At 38.3% G+C, this 18,798-nt stretch overlaps 1 protein-coding gene across 3 annotated transcripts in view; it reads left to right on the top strand.

The window, feature by feature from the left end:
- The window catches only part of LOC126253420 (uncharacterized), a 29,886-nt gene extending 17,900 nt beyond the window's left edge, over positions 1-11,986 (top strand). For all 3 annotated transcript variants that reach the window (XM_049954744.1, XM_049954746.1, XM_049954745.1), the window contains one exon: positions 8,684-11,986. In XM_049954744.1, the coding sequence (XP_049810701.1) occupies positions 8,684-10,429 (1,746 nt within the window). In that variant the 3' untranslated portion in view covers positions 10,430-11,986. The remainder of the gene's footprint in view (positions 1-8,683) is intronic.
- Positions 11,987-18,798: the final 6,812 nt, after the last annotated feature.

The raw sequence follows: 18,798 nt of genomic DNA, 5'->3' as shown, positions 1-18,798 counted from the left end.
CGGGATTGGAATGACTCCTTATCCTCTCCCTTAAAACCCACATCCTTTCATCTTTCCCTCTCCTTCCCTCTTTCCTGACGAAGCAACCGTTGGTTGCGAAAGCTAGTATTTTGTGTGTATGTTTGTGTTTGTCGACCTGCCAGCACTTTCATTTGGTAAGTCACATCATCTTTGTTTTTAGAAATTTTTAATATTATTTACAGATATAGTAATTATAATAATTGTACATTATTTTCTGCCCGATGTATGCCATTCTGTATTGCCTGAAAGTGAAATATTCAATTTAGAGATCTCACTTTTGGCGTATGCTGTGGTTCAGGCACATTGTGAAATGGATGTGGTAGCAGCTGTAGTATGTCTGGTGTGACCATTTCACACTGTTGTCACTTTCAATCAATGTACCAGCAAGAACATCATTGTCACTTTCTGAACTGCTGCTACTTTCACTAAAATATTATCATTAACATTTTCCAATAACTCAAGAATTTTTTTGTCGGACACATTTTTATATTAAAAAAAAAAATATTTGGAAACTGCGAACATAAAAAAATAGCACAGAAACAGTATTAAATAACAAAATGTAAAAAAACTATTACAAAGCACAGCACAGTGTCAGCGAATGAACAATACAGTAGCAGAGTTATCAGTCATCGGTATTTCACTGCAGCAACGGTCAAAAGTCTATAACTATTTACGTATGCATAAATCGAAGTGTTAAGCATCAATATTGAGCATGCTAACTACATCTAGAGGCAAATTTTATAAGCTGAGTGGTAGTAAACATTGTACCAATGAATCAGCACTCTAACAGTAGGAGCTAATTAGTTACCTTGACATTCAGTATGTTAAACACATCTTTCACTGTGCGAGCAATGTGAGGTGATGCCCCACCATGCATGAAAACCGAACTTTCCAAACAGTTGCACCTTTCCAAAGCAGGAATTACATGCTGTAAAAGGTCTTGATAACATATAGACTTCACAGTGCACCTAAGAGGCCCTCTGGGTTAATTGTCTTCAAAGAAAAAGGTGTTCATTAATTCACACCCTATAATCACGTACAACGAATGCAATGGCTCTTCGTCCACAACAGTGTGTATTCACTGAATCCTGTAGTGTAAAATGTTCCTAGTCACTCCATAGAGTATTGCTTGCTCACATGTCACCAACTTAGGTCCGTGGGTGAAACTGAAAAGCAAATTCAGAGTGCTGCTGCAGATCATAAGGTTTCAGTTGCTGCGCCATCTGGATCTTGTATGGGTACCAGTGTAAAGTAGGCCATAAAACTTTCTGTACTGTTGATAAATATGCAATGGACAACTCTGATGACATTGCACAAGCACTGTTCGAGTGATGTGCTGCTTGGTCAGTTTCAGTAACAGCAATAGCAACCTCATCAATAAATACACCTTCCTCATCCAGGTGCTACACCAAGTTCATGTGTTTTTTAATTTCATTATCATCTTTAAACCATTTAATGACATAGGGCCTCTACTCAAATCTTTCAGTGGGCTCTACTCACTCAGTACAGAACTATAATAACTATTTTTCACAGAAAACTGTTTCACTAACAGCACAGTCTCTTTTCTCAATAGGTATACCATTCTCTCACATTATGGCTTGTGAAATGACACTGTGGATGCCACACTGTTGTACAGTGTATAGCACCAGATATGCATCTGGTGGCCTCAAGTGAAACAAATGTTGTTCTTGGTTGTTTCCCCCCCCCCCCCCCCCCCCCCCCCCCGTCTTCCCCGTAAATTGGTTCTACATTAGCTTATCTACCAAATTTCACTGCCATGTGATAATTATAGCTGACACTGGACCTCTGTGAGTAGCTGCACATTAATCATAAGCATCCAGTAGTTTCTGTGGAACTCAAACTAGGTGTGAATGGTTGATTGATAACGCTTCCAGTGGGTACAACATACTTTTGTACTGGCAGGAATAATCACTAGGTCACTATTTCCTTCCTTCACTTTTTGTTTCTATTGATTGCCAGCTTGTCCACCATCCTTCATTGGCTATGCCTTTGCCACTCTTGGCTGACCCATGGACACATCCTACGACATGAGGACCCATGTGATGTCCGCCTGACAGTGGCCCACATCCTACTAGACTGCCCAAATTTGGCTGCTTTGCAGCAATATCTTAATCTGCAAGGCAAGCTACCTCTGGTGCTAGTGGACTACGCCAATGTGACTTACCAGGTTTTACATTTCACCCTCGAGTGTGGTTTCTACTCACCTCTTGTCTCTGCTGCTCGTTTTCTTGGGGTAACGAACGGTGAGGTGATGCTGGTGTGACGCAGAGGTTGCATCTCCCATGTACCCTGCTGCGGGGGACCTCCAACTGCATTGTGGGGAGGGAGACACGCCCATCGATCCCCCTCTCACTCCCCTCCTATTTTTCCTTGATTTTATTGCTGTCTAATTGTTTAATCATTCTTCCCAGGAATTGCCTTTTGTATCCTCCTCCTGAGGATAAAGAGATTGATCACCTCACACTTTGGTACCTTTAATTCCAACAACTAACCAACCACAAAAACTAACAGAAGCATTGATTTTAAATGAAGAAGAGTTCCTGACCACTTACCTTACATTGCTGAAATCCAGTCTAGGACCAGTTCCCGTTATCCACCTACCATAACTGTAATTTTTATTTATGCATACGTGAATACCAGCTGGGAAGCTTTCTCCCTTGGCGACGGTTTTCTGATAAAAAAACCACTAACGGTTGCAATTTTTGTCCCGTTCAAAATAGGATCACCTAATGCTGATGAGGTATCAAACTGTTTTCATAAGCTTGAGACAGTTAATGTGCCATTGTAGTTCTGCGACATACAGAAAAAAAATTTAATTGCTTAAATTGCCGAACCCACCAATGTATAACTTCAAAATTCCATTGGCAAAATGCTGCTTTATGGACTATTTTGCAACCTTCAGTTTGAATCGTATAAGTTGTAACAGCATATTCACATTTCTTGTTTTGAACTACAAAATCGAGCAAGTCTTTTCCCAGGTCAGGATATTTTCACTTTTCCCATCAAATTGAACACTTGACTTTTTGAAAAAAGAGTTTCTCTTCAGTTGCACACCACCAATAATTATTACCCGCAAACCCACCGTCCCCACACCCTCTACCGAACAGTTTCCCTCGTCCTGTCACCCCGTCCCAATTCACAGTTCTCCGTCACTCGTGTGCTCTCTTAGCTCAAAGGATTTCTTCTGGAAGTTGGCATAATTACCATTCTCGTTGTGTGCTGTCAACAACTCAACACTTCTGCTGTTTGGTGAACCGCCTCCTTTACTCAGTTTATTTAAAGCATGTTATCTATTTATCCACAAGGGACACTAATTAATTAATAACAAATGAAGCTAACAGTTACCACTTACTATAACTAGTGTGTTTTTGGTTTTGGGCAGATCATAGAAGTGCATTGAAGTTATTACTGATTTTGTTCTCATTTGAGACAAATGACATGTAGTAGTTTATCAAACAGTGTTTATTGTATGTGTATTTGTGTTCTTGCTATAGTGTTACAACATTCTTTTTCCTCCTTGTCAAGTTGATTTTGTTATTCAGATAACAGGCAATCACCTGAAAGTTTATCACTCTCTTGCAATATATGGTTAGCTTTAAGAAATGGTCCTCATTGGGAATTCTGCATCTTGGTTGGTTAACACCAGCAGTACTCTTCTGAATCCAATCTATATAAATAAAAAAACAATTGCTGCATGTATGAAAGATAATCACTTGAGGATGGCTTGACAGATTTGGTTTTTGTGTGTGTTCTTAAATGTCAGGACAATGTTTTAATGAAAGAAAATTTTTGGAAAATCCACCGGAAGTCTGAAATTTCGATGGTATTTTAGTATGAAAATCTCAATGAATGTGATGTTCAATTGGACAGTTCTGCTGTCACATGTTTTCATAACAACAAAATTCTGCATTGACTTGATATTTTGTGAACAAGAGTAATATTGCAATGTGTTATTGGTGGTGACCATATGTTTGGTATGTGGCAAAGATTGAATTGAGATTAGTTCATGATAATTTGGTGTTGTGCAAACATTTAATTGATTTCAGTTCCTGGTTTGTTTCTTTGGAAAAAATGCCACCAGTGGTGCATCAAAAGTGCCGTATGTGAATGATCGAATCAGTGAGACTGATGAAGAATGTAGACAGCATTTGGGGGCAAACCGAATAGGAATTTCTCAAGCACAATCCATTATGACGTATACAATAGAGTTTGTTAGAGCTGATGCACAAAATAATATGGAACATTGTTGCACAGTAATCTGGGCCTATTTGGAGATCCAGTGATTCTGCTGGCCCAAGGTTTTCGCCAAACACTGCCAGTCATTCCTAGATCAACAGCTGTTGATGAAATAAACGCTTGCTTGAAGTCATTGACTTTGTCGATATATGTAAAAACTCTCCAAGGTAACAACAAATACGCAAGTCGCATAAGTTTTTTCCAAGCAGTTATTAGACATTGGCTTCCATTGGCCACATTTTGTTTCCACAACATTGAAAGAAGAATGTTCCTGAATATTGCTACAAAATCCCTGTTTGGTTGAGTGAACGAGCCATTTTGGTAGCAAAAAATAAGGACGTAGACGATTTGATCGTAAAAATTCAGGCAAAAATTGGTGGCCATTGCATTCATTTAATTCAATCCATCCTAGATGAAATCATCAGTTACCCAATTGAATTTGCCAGTAATGCCACCACACACAATAATTTGCAGCTCAAGGTCAGCTTAGTAATAATAGCATTATGCAGTCTGAACCAACTGCAATTATAGAATGGAACAAGACTCTCTGTTAAGAAGCTGATTAACTAACGTGATAAAAAGCAAACGATAATCATGTGAAAGTTCAAAAGCAAGGGTCTTCTAATTCCATGAATATTGACTTGCCTTGTTTTCACAATTACGATTAATAAATCACAAGGCCAGTCGTTGGAAGTGCGTTATTATTAGTTTTCTTTCTGGACAGAAAGACAGAAAATATTGTTCATCACCTAGTGTTGCGATGAATGCATTAAGAACATCAAAAAATTATTGTCAAAACAATGAATTCCTGTTTATTTCATTTCAGTGAATTCATGATCATACTGAAAATGTTCTCTTTCAATTCTACAAATTCAATGAAGGATTCCATTGGATGAATTCCTTCTTGAGTGACTGACTGGAAACAATGCACAGCCGAAACCATTGAGGATATAGAAATGCTAGTGAGTAAACACTTCCTATTCTTGTCCCGAGAGTGTGCAGCTCTACTATATGGTTAAATATTCCGAAGGTAAAATAGTCCCCATTCGGATCCCTGAGGAGGGGAGATTGGGGGGGGGGGGGGGGGGGGGGCTACTCAGGAGGACGGCGTTATCAGTAGTAACAAAAGTGGTGGTCTACAATTTGGAGTGTGGTCAGATCCCTTAATCAGACAAATAGGTTAGAAAATTTAAAAATGGGAGTTGATAGATTAAAGTTAGTGGGAATTAGTGAAGTTCAGTGGCAGGAGGAACAGGACTTCTGGTCAGGTGAACACAGGGTTATAAATACTAAATCAAATAGGGGCAATGCAGGAGTAGGTTTAATAATAAAAAATAAAGTAGGAACACAGATAAGCTGCTATGAACAGTGTAGTGAACACATTATTGTAGCCAAGATTGACACAAAGCCCACATCCGCCACAGTAGTACAAGGTTGAATACGTGGAAGAGACACACACACACCTGAAGGCTTCAGATTGATTAAATAATGGTAAGACAGAGATTTCAGAACCAGACGGGGAGATGTGGACTCTTACAACAATTTATTGGTTATGATTTGCAGATTGAAACTGAAGAAACTGCAAAAAGGTAGGAATTTAAGGAGATGGGACCTGGATAAAAAGAAAGAACCAGAGGTTGTACAGTTTCAGAGGGAGCATTAGGGAACGATTGACGGGAACAGGAGAAACGAATACAGTAGAAGTAGTGTGGGTAGCTTTGTTGACAGATGAAATAGTGAAGGCAGCAGATGATCAGTTAGGTAAAAAGACGAGGGCTGGTAGGAATCCTTGGCTAACACAAAAGAAACTGAATTTAATGGATGAAAGGAGAAAATAAAATAAAAAATGCAATAAATGAAGCAGGTGAAAGGGAATACAAACGTCTAAAAAATGAGATCGACAGGAAGTGCAAAATGGCTAAGCCGGCATGGCTAGAGGACAAATGTAAGGATGGAGAAGCATAAGTCACTAGGGGTAAGGTAGGTGATGCCTGCAAGAAAATTAGAGAGACCTTTGGAGAAAAGGGACCCACATTTATGAATAGGAAGAGCTTAGATGGAAAATCGGTCCTGAGCAAACAAGGGAAAGCAGTAAGGTGAAAACAGTACTTCAATGGTCTAGACAAGGGAGATGTACTTCAGGGTAACATTATCGAAATGGAAGGGAATGAAGACAGAGACAAGATGGGGGATATGATACTGCCTGAAGAATTTGACAAAATACTGAAAGACATAAGTCAAAACAAGGTTCCAGGAGTAGACAACCTTCCCTTAGAGCTACTGCTTGCCTTGGGAGAGCCAGCCATGACAAAAGTATTCCATCTGGTGAGCAAGGGTATGAGACAGGCGAAATACCCTCAGACTTCAAGAAGAATATAATAATTTCAGTTCCAAAGAAAGCAGACGCTGGCAGTATGAAAATTACCGAACTATCAGTTAAATAAATCATGGTTGCAAAATACTAACACAGATTCTTTATGTACAAAAGGCTAAGGAAAGTCAAACCTACATTTATAGCAGTTGTCGTCTTGAATGCCATCTTTCAAATTCTAAAGGTGGTAGTGGTAAAATACAGGGAGTGAAGGACTATTTACAATTTGTACAGAAACCGAATGACAGTTTTAAGTCAGGGGATGTTATTCAGTCTGTATATTGAGGAAGCAGTGAAGGAAACAGAAGAAAACTGTGGAGTAGGAATTAAAATTCAGAGAGAATAAATAAAACCCCAGAGGTCTGCCAGTGACATTGTAATTCTGTCTGATGGCAAAGAACTTAGAAGAGCAGTTGAAAGAAATGGACAGTGTCTTAAAAAGAGAATACAAGATGAACATCAAAAGCAAAACAAGGGTAATGGAATTTAATCGAATTAAATCAGGTGATGCTGAGGGAATTAGATTAGGAAACGAGACACTTAAAAGTAGTAGATGAGTTTTGCTATTTGGGAATCAAAATAACTGATGATGATGGTTGAAGTAGGGAGGATATGAAATGTGGACTGGCAATGTTAAAGAAAGCATTTCAGAAGAAGAGAAACTTGTTGACATCGAGTATAGATTTTAGGGTAGGAAGTGCTTTCTGACAATGTTTGTATGGAGTGTAGCTGTGTGTGGAAGTGAAACATTGATGATAAACAGTTAGGACAAGAAGAGAATAGAAACTTTTGAAATGTGGTGCTACAGCAGAATGCTCAAGATTAGATGGGCAGATCACATAACGAATGAGGAATACTGAATAGAATTGGGGTAAGAAGAAACGGACTAGGGGGGGATCAGTTGGTAGGACTCATTCTGAGGCATCGTGGGATCACCAGTTTAGTACTGCAGGGAAGCGTGGGGGTAAAAACCGTAGATGGAGGCAGTAGTTGCTCAAAGATGAAGAGACTTGTGCAGGATAGAGTAGTGCAGGGAGCTGCATCAACCCAGTCTTTGGACCGAAGACAACAACAGTCATTTTTAATACAGAACAGGAAAGCTGTGTTTATGGCTAGCTTTATAAACCTAACTGTTAGTAGATTACAACTGTATGAAAAACTATCAATAAAGTTACTATCCTAACAGATGTAGCAGCTGGAAAGGTCGTTTTCATACCCCACGTGCTAATTATTTCAAGCGCACGCATTCATTTTGAGCTTCTATTCCCATTCAAGGTTTCAATTGCAATAACAATAAATAAGGTCAGGGGGGAGGAATGGATATAAAGAAAAGGAAGGAGATTATGGAAAGAGTGAGAGGGCACAAGAGATGTACAGAGGGCAGGAGGTAGGTAGATTTGGGGGGGGATTGAGATTAGGACATTTATCAATTTCCCATATGTGTTTAGCAATTGTGAAGCATTGCCGTGTTCGTTAGTTTATTCCGAATTTATGTAGGAATTCGTGATCTTGACCATTGTAACAATACCCAGAGCTCTGTGTGAATCACCTTTAAGAAACATTGCGCTAGCTACTTACGTAAATAGAGTAGCAGCGGCAACTGATTTCTGTAAACTGTACATAATGAACATTAGTTACAGTGAAATTAAATATTTTTAGCATACACTAATATTTCGATTCACTTGAACATGTACAACAAATAAACATTACTTTCCTACAGTCATATCTCAAAGTTGTTTGAATACACCGCCTTTTTATGACTTTTTTGTTTGTGGTGACAAGTAACATTGCCATGTTCTGCCTGCACACACAAAACTTACAACATTATGTTAAAATACTTGTTCTGTTTATTTGCATGTTGGAATTCTGATAGTATGTTTTTTGCACAGCGACTTGCTTGTAAATTAAGATTAGACTTCAAGTTCTGCATTTGGTTTATCTGTACATGTTAGCTGTATTATTGATTTTTGACACTAAGGTGTACTCTTTTTCATGTTTATACAATTGTATATTTCTTTTTGTTTCTGTACATAGGGTAGGTCATTCCACAACCGACCTTACTCGACAGCCTGTGTTCGCTCTCCATTGATACAGAAAAGACTACCACCACAGAGAAAACGCACAAGAAGAGACATGCACCCACCAGGGGACTCTGAAGCAGCTACAAAAAGCCGTGAACAATCAACAGATGCCATTAAAAATGAAAATGAGCCCAGCTCTGAAGGTCAGCATACGGAGGAAGATCATTCTTCAAATGCAGTTCAGGCCTCAGTTCCACAAACAAGGTCGAGCACCAAAGCCCAACAGAATAAATCTGATGAAAACATAGGTGCAAATAAAGGTGAAGCTGAGGATGGGAAGGGAATGAGTCAGTCCTCAACTCCACAAACACGATCTTCTGCCAAAGTCAGAAGTAAGTCAGAAGAGATGATAGTCCCAGACAAGAGTGAAAATGAGGATGGTGATAATAAAATAATCCGTACTACCAGAGGAAATAGTAAAGTAAGAAATGATGATAAAAGCAGTAGTACAGAAGCAGCCCATCTCACTGAAGAAAGAGTTACTGGCCATAACACCCGATCAGCTACAAAAGTGAAGCCCGATGTTAGTGATGAACCTGAACAGCAAGAAGGAGGAGGTAACATATCAAAGACAAGAAAGGTGAAGAAAGATACAAAAGCTACAGTGCCAGACACGGAAGGTGACACAGAAAGCATGCATCAGCAGGAAACTGAGGTTCTTTCTTCGGTTGATACAGTAAAGAAAACACATACCCAGGATCATTTGGAAGATTCTTGCCAGGTAAGTGAGGATTCGACCTCAGAGGCTGCTCTAGAAACAGATCAACAGGCAAAAGAAACTGTGAAGTCTGAAGAGTTAGTGACAAGAAATGATAAAGAGGCTTCAACAGTATTGCAAAATGTGAAGCATATTGTAGGTAATAAATCACCCAGATTAATATTGTCACAAATTGATAAGCATATAGAACCAAGCCCTGAAAAAGGATCAAATACATTTGCAGCATCCAGTGACATTAGTGAAATTAAGGATTCTCCAAGGCGTAGTTCAAGACGAGGTACAAGCAGAGTGAAAATTGATAAGGAAGAGATCCAGCTGCCGTGCAGAACACCACACGGAGATCATTCAAGAACCCCAATTCATATTCAGCAACCAGCAGAGCAAAGGGAGACAGTTGACAGCTTTGCAGCTTCAATAAGGTCAATTTCATGCCGTCGATCAATTCGGGACTCTCCCTATGTTTCAAAAATAAATGATTCTTTCCAGAAACAGAGAATTACTAAGCAGCAGGTAACAGTTAAGAAAACTACTAAAGAATATTTATCAGATAGTAAACTTGATGTATCTACTGAGAAAAGTATTGATGTGACCATCGAATCAGATGAATCATCTGTCTCGAGAGATAAAATAGGAAAAAGGAAGGCCTCTACTTTAGAAGCTGCAGAAAAAGACCAAGATCATAAAAAGAAATGTACTGTAAAATCTGAGCAAAGCTCCTCAGTTATTTCTGCTGTTTCATCTCCATTGCAGTTGTCAACTCAAAAGCCAGAACCTGTGAGTAGCAGTACACCACTGAAGGTGGTGGAATGTTGTGAAACTGTGCATATGGAGCTCTCTGAAGAGAGTATCACTGATGAGAGTGTGGCATATGAAAAAGCACAAGATAATATTTCTGAGCAATCTCTGTCATTCGAGAAGGGGGCACCTGTCCCAGAACCCGTTTGTGAGCCTGTGTCTCGTAAGTGGTGTTCTATTATGTGAATCATGGTGTAAAAGTTATCAAGCAACTGTAGGGAACTTTGATTGCCCTTGATTTCTATGTGATGCCCCTTGGCCTGTAGGGTTCAAACATAAGTTGAAAAGACTGTAGTGCATGACGGAAAACAATTTCTATGTAGACTATAGTCATCCTTATTGTAGGAATGAAACAAATGGCCAAAGCTTGTAATGTTGAGTAGTTTTTGTAGGAAGAAAACTCCAAGTATATAAGACTAATATTGTAGAAAACCTTTACAACTTTTTATTGTCTTTATCTGTATTCATGTTTTTAAAAGAAAGACATTGGCAAATGTAAAAATCTTTTGTACATGGCTCTTTTTGGAGAATTCAACAAAAACAGTATTATTGGTACAAGTTATTGGTTTTCATAGTGGTCTTCCAATACTTGTAATAAGAGGCAGATTGCACTATGTCAGTACGAATTTTTGTAAACTGTTAGGTGTTTCTCACATTTTAAGCAATTTAATGCTGACAAAAAATAGTACAACTATCCAGGGAACAATATCTTCCTTTCTTCTTCTTCTTCTAGTATTAGTACTTCACAGGCTTGTTGATGGAAATGTGCAGTTCTTGTTCCAGGACTCGTTTCTCTTAGGCAATAGGTATATCTAATCACACGATCGTTCTTGAATCACTACTCCCAAGCTACATTTAATCAATGGTTGTTTCCTGAGTGAATTTTCTAGTGCAAAGTTTTGGTTTTGACTGAATTGTGTGGTATACTACATTTTTTTAAATTAATTGATATGCATGTGTTGCTTGTCACTGGTGGTATTTCAACAACGGTCTTCATTTAAAGTGTTTCGTACTTAAATGTCGAGCCTTGTTTGTAATTGCTAACAGTCGCTGAAACACTTCAAGAATAAATTTGCTATGTTGCTGTCGTAGAATACTCCAACTCTGATTGGATCAGTTGTATCTGTTGCTGCCTCATATCCTTGTACACTATGGTCAGTGTGTTCACAAAGTCATTTGGTTTAGTAGTATGCTAATTTAATATCACTTTTTAAACATTCTTTGCTTTCAATATGCTGTCAATTCTAAATACATCTAGTTTTCATGTCTAGCTTTTGTTGTTTTCATGAAGAACTCAATGTTGCAGTAAATTCGTGCATACACAGAAATGTGACTATTTAGTTGATAGAACATAATTCTGCAGTGATTTCTTTAACTTAAGTTTTTGTGTCCAGTAATTGTTATAACCATGACTCAGATGTCTCTCAACCATTCATGAGGAGAGGCATTGCCCCCTTGCACTCTCAAATTATGTGACATGATGATGCTGCTCCATTTATTGAAATACTCTGTATGCTCATTCTAGAGATAGTGTGTTCATGGTAAATATCAGACAGTACAAAATTTCATCAAGTGGTGTTCATTCTTAATGTATATTGCTTTTGTGTGTTTATATATGCTCACAATTTCATATGAACACATGATCATTGTCATATGTTGATTTTAAGATATGATATTGAATTTTATTATCTGTTGAAGTTATTTTTGACTGCCATTAAAATCTGTAATTCATAAAGTGTTTAATTTTCATTGTTTGATTTTTAATATCTGAGATTATGATGTATTAGAAATAGAGTCCAGTAATTATGTTTATAAAGTTGTATAATAAACTTATTTTGCAGAGGTAATGCTAATTTTCCTTGTAATTCTCTCTCACCCACTCTTGCAGAGCTAAGCATTAGCAGGGGGGGGGGGGGGGGGAGGGAATGTTGATCTAAATTGAAGAGTATTGACCTTGAGGCATCCAGGAGCTATTGCACTCCTTAAGCTGAAGAAAACCTGATGGATACATGTCAGTGAGGCAATACACTGATACGTTCTGCGTGGAAGACAGTTACCATTTTCAGGAGATAACAACAATTTATATAGAAGTTTGGGGGGGGGGGGGGCAACCCTTTAAGGTTTCCTTTATTTTTGGAAATTGAAGGAGGTCACATGGAGGCCAGGGGATTATTACATTATTGTTTTTAGCCAAAAATTTGCAAACAAGTTACAGAATGTGAGCAGTAATTGATTGTTTTGCCACAAATGTCTTTGTCTGCAAAACTGTTTTGGATGATAATGCAGAACAGTATCAAAAGTTCTGAATTTTGGTTGGCATTAATTGACAGAATTGAAGGATCATTATTTCCATCAAGCCACTGACTGTAAGCCAGTTTTGGAGTTCTTAATACCTTGGCCCATCAGGTATATCCCAATTCTTGGGTCATGGGAAGCTAGAAGGTGAGTCACATATCGAGCCATTGAACTGTTTAGCCTTGTGCGCTGACATGCACAAAATGTATGTTTCATGTGACATATTTTGGCGCAGCAAAAGGAACTGTGAAATTATTAACAATGTTTGGGCACAATCAATCATTGTGAGGATGATTAGTTCATCAATGAACAAAAATAATTTATTAGTTTCAAGTAGTTATTGTATCAGTAACATTCTGTAAATTAATACTTAGTTAAATTATGTACCGTGAACACTTCAATAATTTTCTAAACGAGGTACGTGCATACTTTCATGTTTATCCTTCAAGTTCAACACTAATATGCCATTGCAGGTTTTCAGTATGCATTCCATTTCTTTTAGTTTTGCTTTAATAAAATCTCACAGTATTTTTTTTTTCTATTAAAACTTACTGTCCTACATTATCTGTTCCATTTTGAACTTTAAGTTACGAACAATTTCAGCAAAGAATACCTATTATACATATACCAAGTGTGTCCTTTATTTAGTACTGACGGAAACTGTTTGATGGTGGTGTCATCGTAATCAAGATCTGTTATACCATTTTCTGAATATATTTTAAAATCAAAGCCTTAGCCTGATGCTGGCTCACACAGTTTATAAAATTTTATCCTTAATCCTGCCTCTTTGAGGGGCAAAATTGTTTATAAGATATGTGCCCATTAAATTTCATTAATTATTCATCGATCATGACGTTCTCTTCCATTATATACACTATTTCAATAAAAAATTCAAGGTGTGAAGGAACAGGACTGTAGAGATCTATGAAAGGCTGTAGATTTTGTGAAAATCACCCAGAACTGTGGGGTCAGGGGAGACTTACTGCCCGGTATGTCTATGCCTTTTCCTAGACCTCTCCCGTCCTTTTCCTTCACCCTTCTGCCTGAAGGAGGAGCCACTGGCTCCGAAAGCTTGCCAATCACAACAGTCTTTTATGAGTGTGTTCTGCCACCGCTTGGTGAGTAGATTCTTTATCTATCCAATTAAATAACAGATGTGACTACGTAATTTATCGACCATGTCAGTCATATTGTTGTTTGTAAAATATATAAACCTACTAATTGCACAGAGATTTTCAGGGCATAGTTTTCCTGAATATTGGCATTTCCGTGGTGCCTCATTTAGACCAGTAAATTTGAATTTTTGTTTTTGCTACCTATTGTTATGCATAATGCAAAGTATTTTAAGTTCATTACAACTGACAGGGTCCATGTCCCATCAGTATCTTTCTTCTATTTTCATTGTTAGTTGTGCTTACTGATTTGTTACTGCAACAACGTAATCCCAAAACACATTGTTGAAAATTACTTAAAAAAGTTAACTCTCTTGTGCTTCCACCTAAATCATTAAAAAGATGCTCTTATATGAGGCATCTGCATATACTCCCAGATTTTTGGGTTGTTTGGGGGAAGAGACCAAACAGCGAGGTCATCGGTCTCGTTGGATTAGGGAAGGAAGTCGCCCGTGCTCTTGCAGAGGAACTATCCCGGCATTTGCCTGAAGCGATTTAGGGAAATCACGGAAAACCTAAATCAGGATGGCCGGACGCGGGATTGAACTGTCGTCCTCCCGCATTTTTGTTTGTTATTTATAATGTCTTTGTCGCTGATTAATCTTCTTAGTTGTTTTCACACACTGCTCTCACTCATGGTTGTAGGCAAAGGACTTGACTATTATATGAAACAATCATTCTAACAAAAACCACCAGCTTCTACAGTCCACTAATCTGTAGCATTTCAACTCACTTCTTTCTTTAGTGTTCGCTCCAGTCAGGCTGCATTATAAGAAGAATTTAGCACTAGGCAACTATATAAGCAATTATTTCTCCCCCTCCAGAAATAGCCTTTACAACTTTACAACACATGCTACGTAGTGCAACCATAAACAACCTTTAAATATGGCTGAGATCACTAACACAAGCTGGGAGCATCTACTTCCTGCATTTCTTTGTATATCATGCGAGGGGGGAGGGGGGGCTAATGTGGAAGATGCTTTTGGATAAAATATGGTGCATCTTATGAAATCCATAGAAAAAGAACCGTACAGTGACCAGTGTTATAAAGTCTCTGAAGTCTGTTCACAAAACAATTAGCCTTTAAAAAAGAAGTTGCAGGTTACAGATGCTAAGTCCCTGACTTTTTCAAAGTTCTTCATTATGCTGACCATGAGAGCTTCCCTCAGACTACCATTCAGTGCCCATGTCGAAATGTAGCTTTTTTTTTTCAGTGCTGGTTTTTAATTTTGGACCTAGTAAGACATTGAGCAAGTTCTGCGGAGTACTATGGCTGAGAAAGGACACACATAAAGCTTTTGGCACAAAATTCAGTGTACAGCCACATTGTTATGGTGAGGAACAACAATTTGTCTTGCTGTAACAGTGTCTGTCTTGGTGAATTGTCGTGTGCATCCTTTTCTTAAAGCTCACATCAGGGCCAAACTGCTTGCGAGCAGCATGATGTGCCAACCAGCACCGGCAGGCTTTGTGTGTCTCAGCTTTGCTCTGTAATTCTCGGAGGTACTTGGTACAGCGCAACACTTCATTTAGCATTGCATTGTGGTACTTTTCAGTTAAGCAGAATTGTGCTGTCAGTGTTGTTTACCTCTTTCTTTTTAAGTATAAAAGTAGTTTTCCAATTGCTGTTTTCACAAAAAGAAGCACTCTAGCAATCTGTCATCACAGACCTTTATGAATGGAAATGATAGAAAAGAAGGATAAGATCTCATGTGACATACAAATTGGTTATGGAATGACATTTCAATACCATGCACAGAAAAAAATTTAAATATGTAGTTGACAATGAAAGAGCAAAAGATTACAACAATCAACAGACAGGATTCATTGTTCCGTAATAAGGAAATCTTTGTGCTAAATTTTGAGGCATACAGCTAGTGATGAAATTGTTGGTACAAATAGCAAGTTTTCAGAAGTCACATTCATTATTCCACTGTCAGTTGCAACAGTTTTTGATGGAACTGAATGGAGACTATATATTACTGTGAAGTATGTTGATTAAGTCAAGAGGCGTGACTGGAACAATTTTTTGATTTAAAACCTGATATTAGTGATTTTATGAAGGAAAAAAAAGAGAGGAGGAATGAAAAGTGGAACTACGGGAATCAATCACAGAATTCACATTTTCAGTGGGCTTGATTGCACACACTGTACACAGTAAGACATTGCAAGGTGAGGAAAACAACTTATTTCTGATTAAGGGGGATTCATTTAAAAAGAAAATGACACTGTCAAAGTGGCAAATTCAGACAAAACACTTCAGTTCCGCAATGGCCACTGGCTTTGAAGAATTCATTGTGGCCTGGAAAGAATTACAAGGATAGTTTTCTAAACATTTTGTGGACACTGCTAATCTTGCATCTGATTTCAAGGCCTTTTCAGTTGATATGGAATCAATTGAGCTGCAATGGAAATAGTTTCCACATCTCCATAATGATGATTGAAATATTAACATGTATGTGAAAAGCTTTTCTTTATTATGAAACTAAAAATAAGTCATGGTTACATGGCAATGAGTGTGCAAACTTGGAAAATTGTCTGCTTCTGTCAGTATGACAACAGTTTGTACCAGATAAAAATTATGTCTTCGACTCGCCAAACATAATTAAAAAGTAATGAAAATTTGTTTTGTTTGTGGTATTTGTTGTTGAGAAATATGAAATCAAGATTTATGCTCTGTGATTGCACTGTCATTTAATGCAGCTCTTTCGCAGTTTTCTCCTCTTCGAGCTCAAACAGCACGGCATGGCTGTGTGGGAAACATGCCGAATTCTTAACTGTCCTTGGCTTACATAATGGCAGTTGGCCCTTTGATCATGAGATACAAATACAAAATGCACAATTCTATAAACATGTTAAACAGCTGGCCATTACTTTGGCACTGGATCAAGATTCCTAATTTCCAAGTGTGAGCAAAAGATGGTTTATCAGTAAGTGCCCCCACATATATTACACGCAATATGCAATTATGTGGACTGCTAGTTTTCCAAATAGGTCTCTCACATATTATCTAGAAATCATGATTATAATTTAACATACCCTTTTTTAAATTTATTTTTCATTACAGCCATCTATGGGGGCTGTTTCGCCAGTACTCCTTCATCCAATGGCTCATTCTAGCACATTCTTCTGCCGAGAATACTCTGTTCTTCCTCGTTTTCTCCTCGGAGAAATCTTTCACCTCCGCGCAACCTTTTTCCTAAAGATCTGCCTGTTCACAATTTCTTCTGCCTTGATTCCGCATTTTTTCTAGATCCCAGTGCACTACTTTCACCCATGGAACTTGTGTCTTCCTGTTCTCCTGGAAGAGAAGAATCTTGTTGGCGAGCCTCTCTGATTCCATTCTTTTAATATGTCTTCTTTTCTTCATTGTAGTGGTGATATTTTCAAATTGTTGATTAAGTTCTTGATTTGATCTTAGGCGGAACATAAATTCATTAGATTTTTTCTGGGCCCAAGAATCTTTCTAAGGACTTTCTTTCTTTTCCAAGTCTGAAAGTCCCTTCCTGGCTTTTGTCTCCAATGCATATAAACATTCATGTTTGACAACTGTGCTGTAGTGTTGGAATTTGGCCTGGTATGAAAGTGATTTACATTTGTATGTGTTCTGACTCAATCTGAATGCTATTTCCATTTTTCTTGCCCATTCTTAAATTGCTGCCTTTTCATTGTTGTTTGGAGTCAAAATCTCTCCTAGGTACTTGAACTTCTGAACTCTTTTGATGTCGCCATACTTGGTCCTCATTGTCCAGACTTGGATCAGTGGCATTTATGTTCATATATTGTGTCTTCTCAAAAGATATTTGCAATTCTGCTTTCACTACTGTTTCCTTGAGGACTTAATATATTTAGCTGAAATTTGCAGATTCTCTGCAAAAAACACTATATCATCTGCAAACACGAGGCATTCAAATGTAAGCCCACACTGTTTGCGGCCTAGCCTGATTCCATTTGGAAAGTTGAACTAACTCATTTCTTTTTGCCATTCCCTGATAACTTTTTCCAAAACACAGTTGAACAAGATTGGAGAGAGACTGTCTCCATATCTCAAACCTGTTTTGATTTCAAAGGTATCGGACAGTTCTCCTAAAAATGTAATTTGTGATCGGTTATTTGTTAGTGTTTGCTGAATAAACCTTGTTGTCTTATCAGACTGTCAATCCTAAGGGCCCGGGTTCGATTCCCGGCTGGGTCGGAGATTTTCTCCGCTCAGGGACTGGGTGTTGTGTTGTCCTAATCATCATCATTTCATCCCCATCGACGCGCAGGTCGCCGAAGTGGCGTCAAATCGAAAGACCTGCACCAGGCGAACGGTCTACCCGACGGGAGGCCCTAGCCACACGACATTTCCATTTCCATCTGTTCCAAATTCTTTCAGCACTTCTATTAACGTTTGTCTATCTACAGAGTCGTACGTCTTTTTATACCCTCAGGTGTTACAGATTACAGCAATGGAATGAAATGAAATGTATCACGGAAAACTTTCTTTGTAATTCAAAAATCTTGAAAAATAAATGGTTTAAGTACAAAATTAATCACTCAAATGTGTGTCCTGTAGTGCTAAATGTGCGTCTTGCTAAAGTGCACAAATGTCATGATCACTTTCTTATCAGCTGCTAGTGTCTTTGTTTTGATTAAGGTTTTGATGGTAAAGATCTGCTCTGCACATGATCTTCCTGTCCTAAAGCCAGCTTGATATTCACATAGTTGTTGATCTATGTGTTGTTCTATTCTGTGTTTGAGAGCAATGGCAAGGATCTTGTATGCTACTAGCAGAAGTGATATTCCTCTGTAATTATTGACATTGGATTTGTCTCATTTCTTGTGCAATGGGTGGATGAGAGCATCTCTCCAGTCTTCTGGGATCTCTCCCGTGGGCCAGATTGTTTGAAAGAGTCATTCCAGGAAATTGTCTCCTGTGTACTTCAAAAGTTCTGCAACAATTGGATCTTTGCCAGGCACTTTGTTGTTTTTCAAGCCCCCTGATGATCCCTCATACTTCCTTTTTATCTGGTGGGTTGTAATCAGGAAGTTTGTTTTGTGATTTCTGGAAGGTTAATTTTTCTGGTGGTGGGTCACAGTTGAGCA

Source organism: Schistocerca nitens, chromosome 4, assembly GCF_023898315.1.
Source record: "Schistocerca nitens isolate TAMUIC-IGC-003100 chromosome 4, iqSchNite1.1, whole genome shotgun sequence".
NCBI lineage: Eukaryota > Metazoa > Arthropoda > Insecta > Orthoptera > Acrididae > Schistocerca > Schistocerca nitens.
The sequence above is the reverse complement of the archived record's forward strand: the minus strand, read 5'-3'. Positions and strand labels throughout refer to the sequence as shown.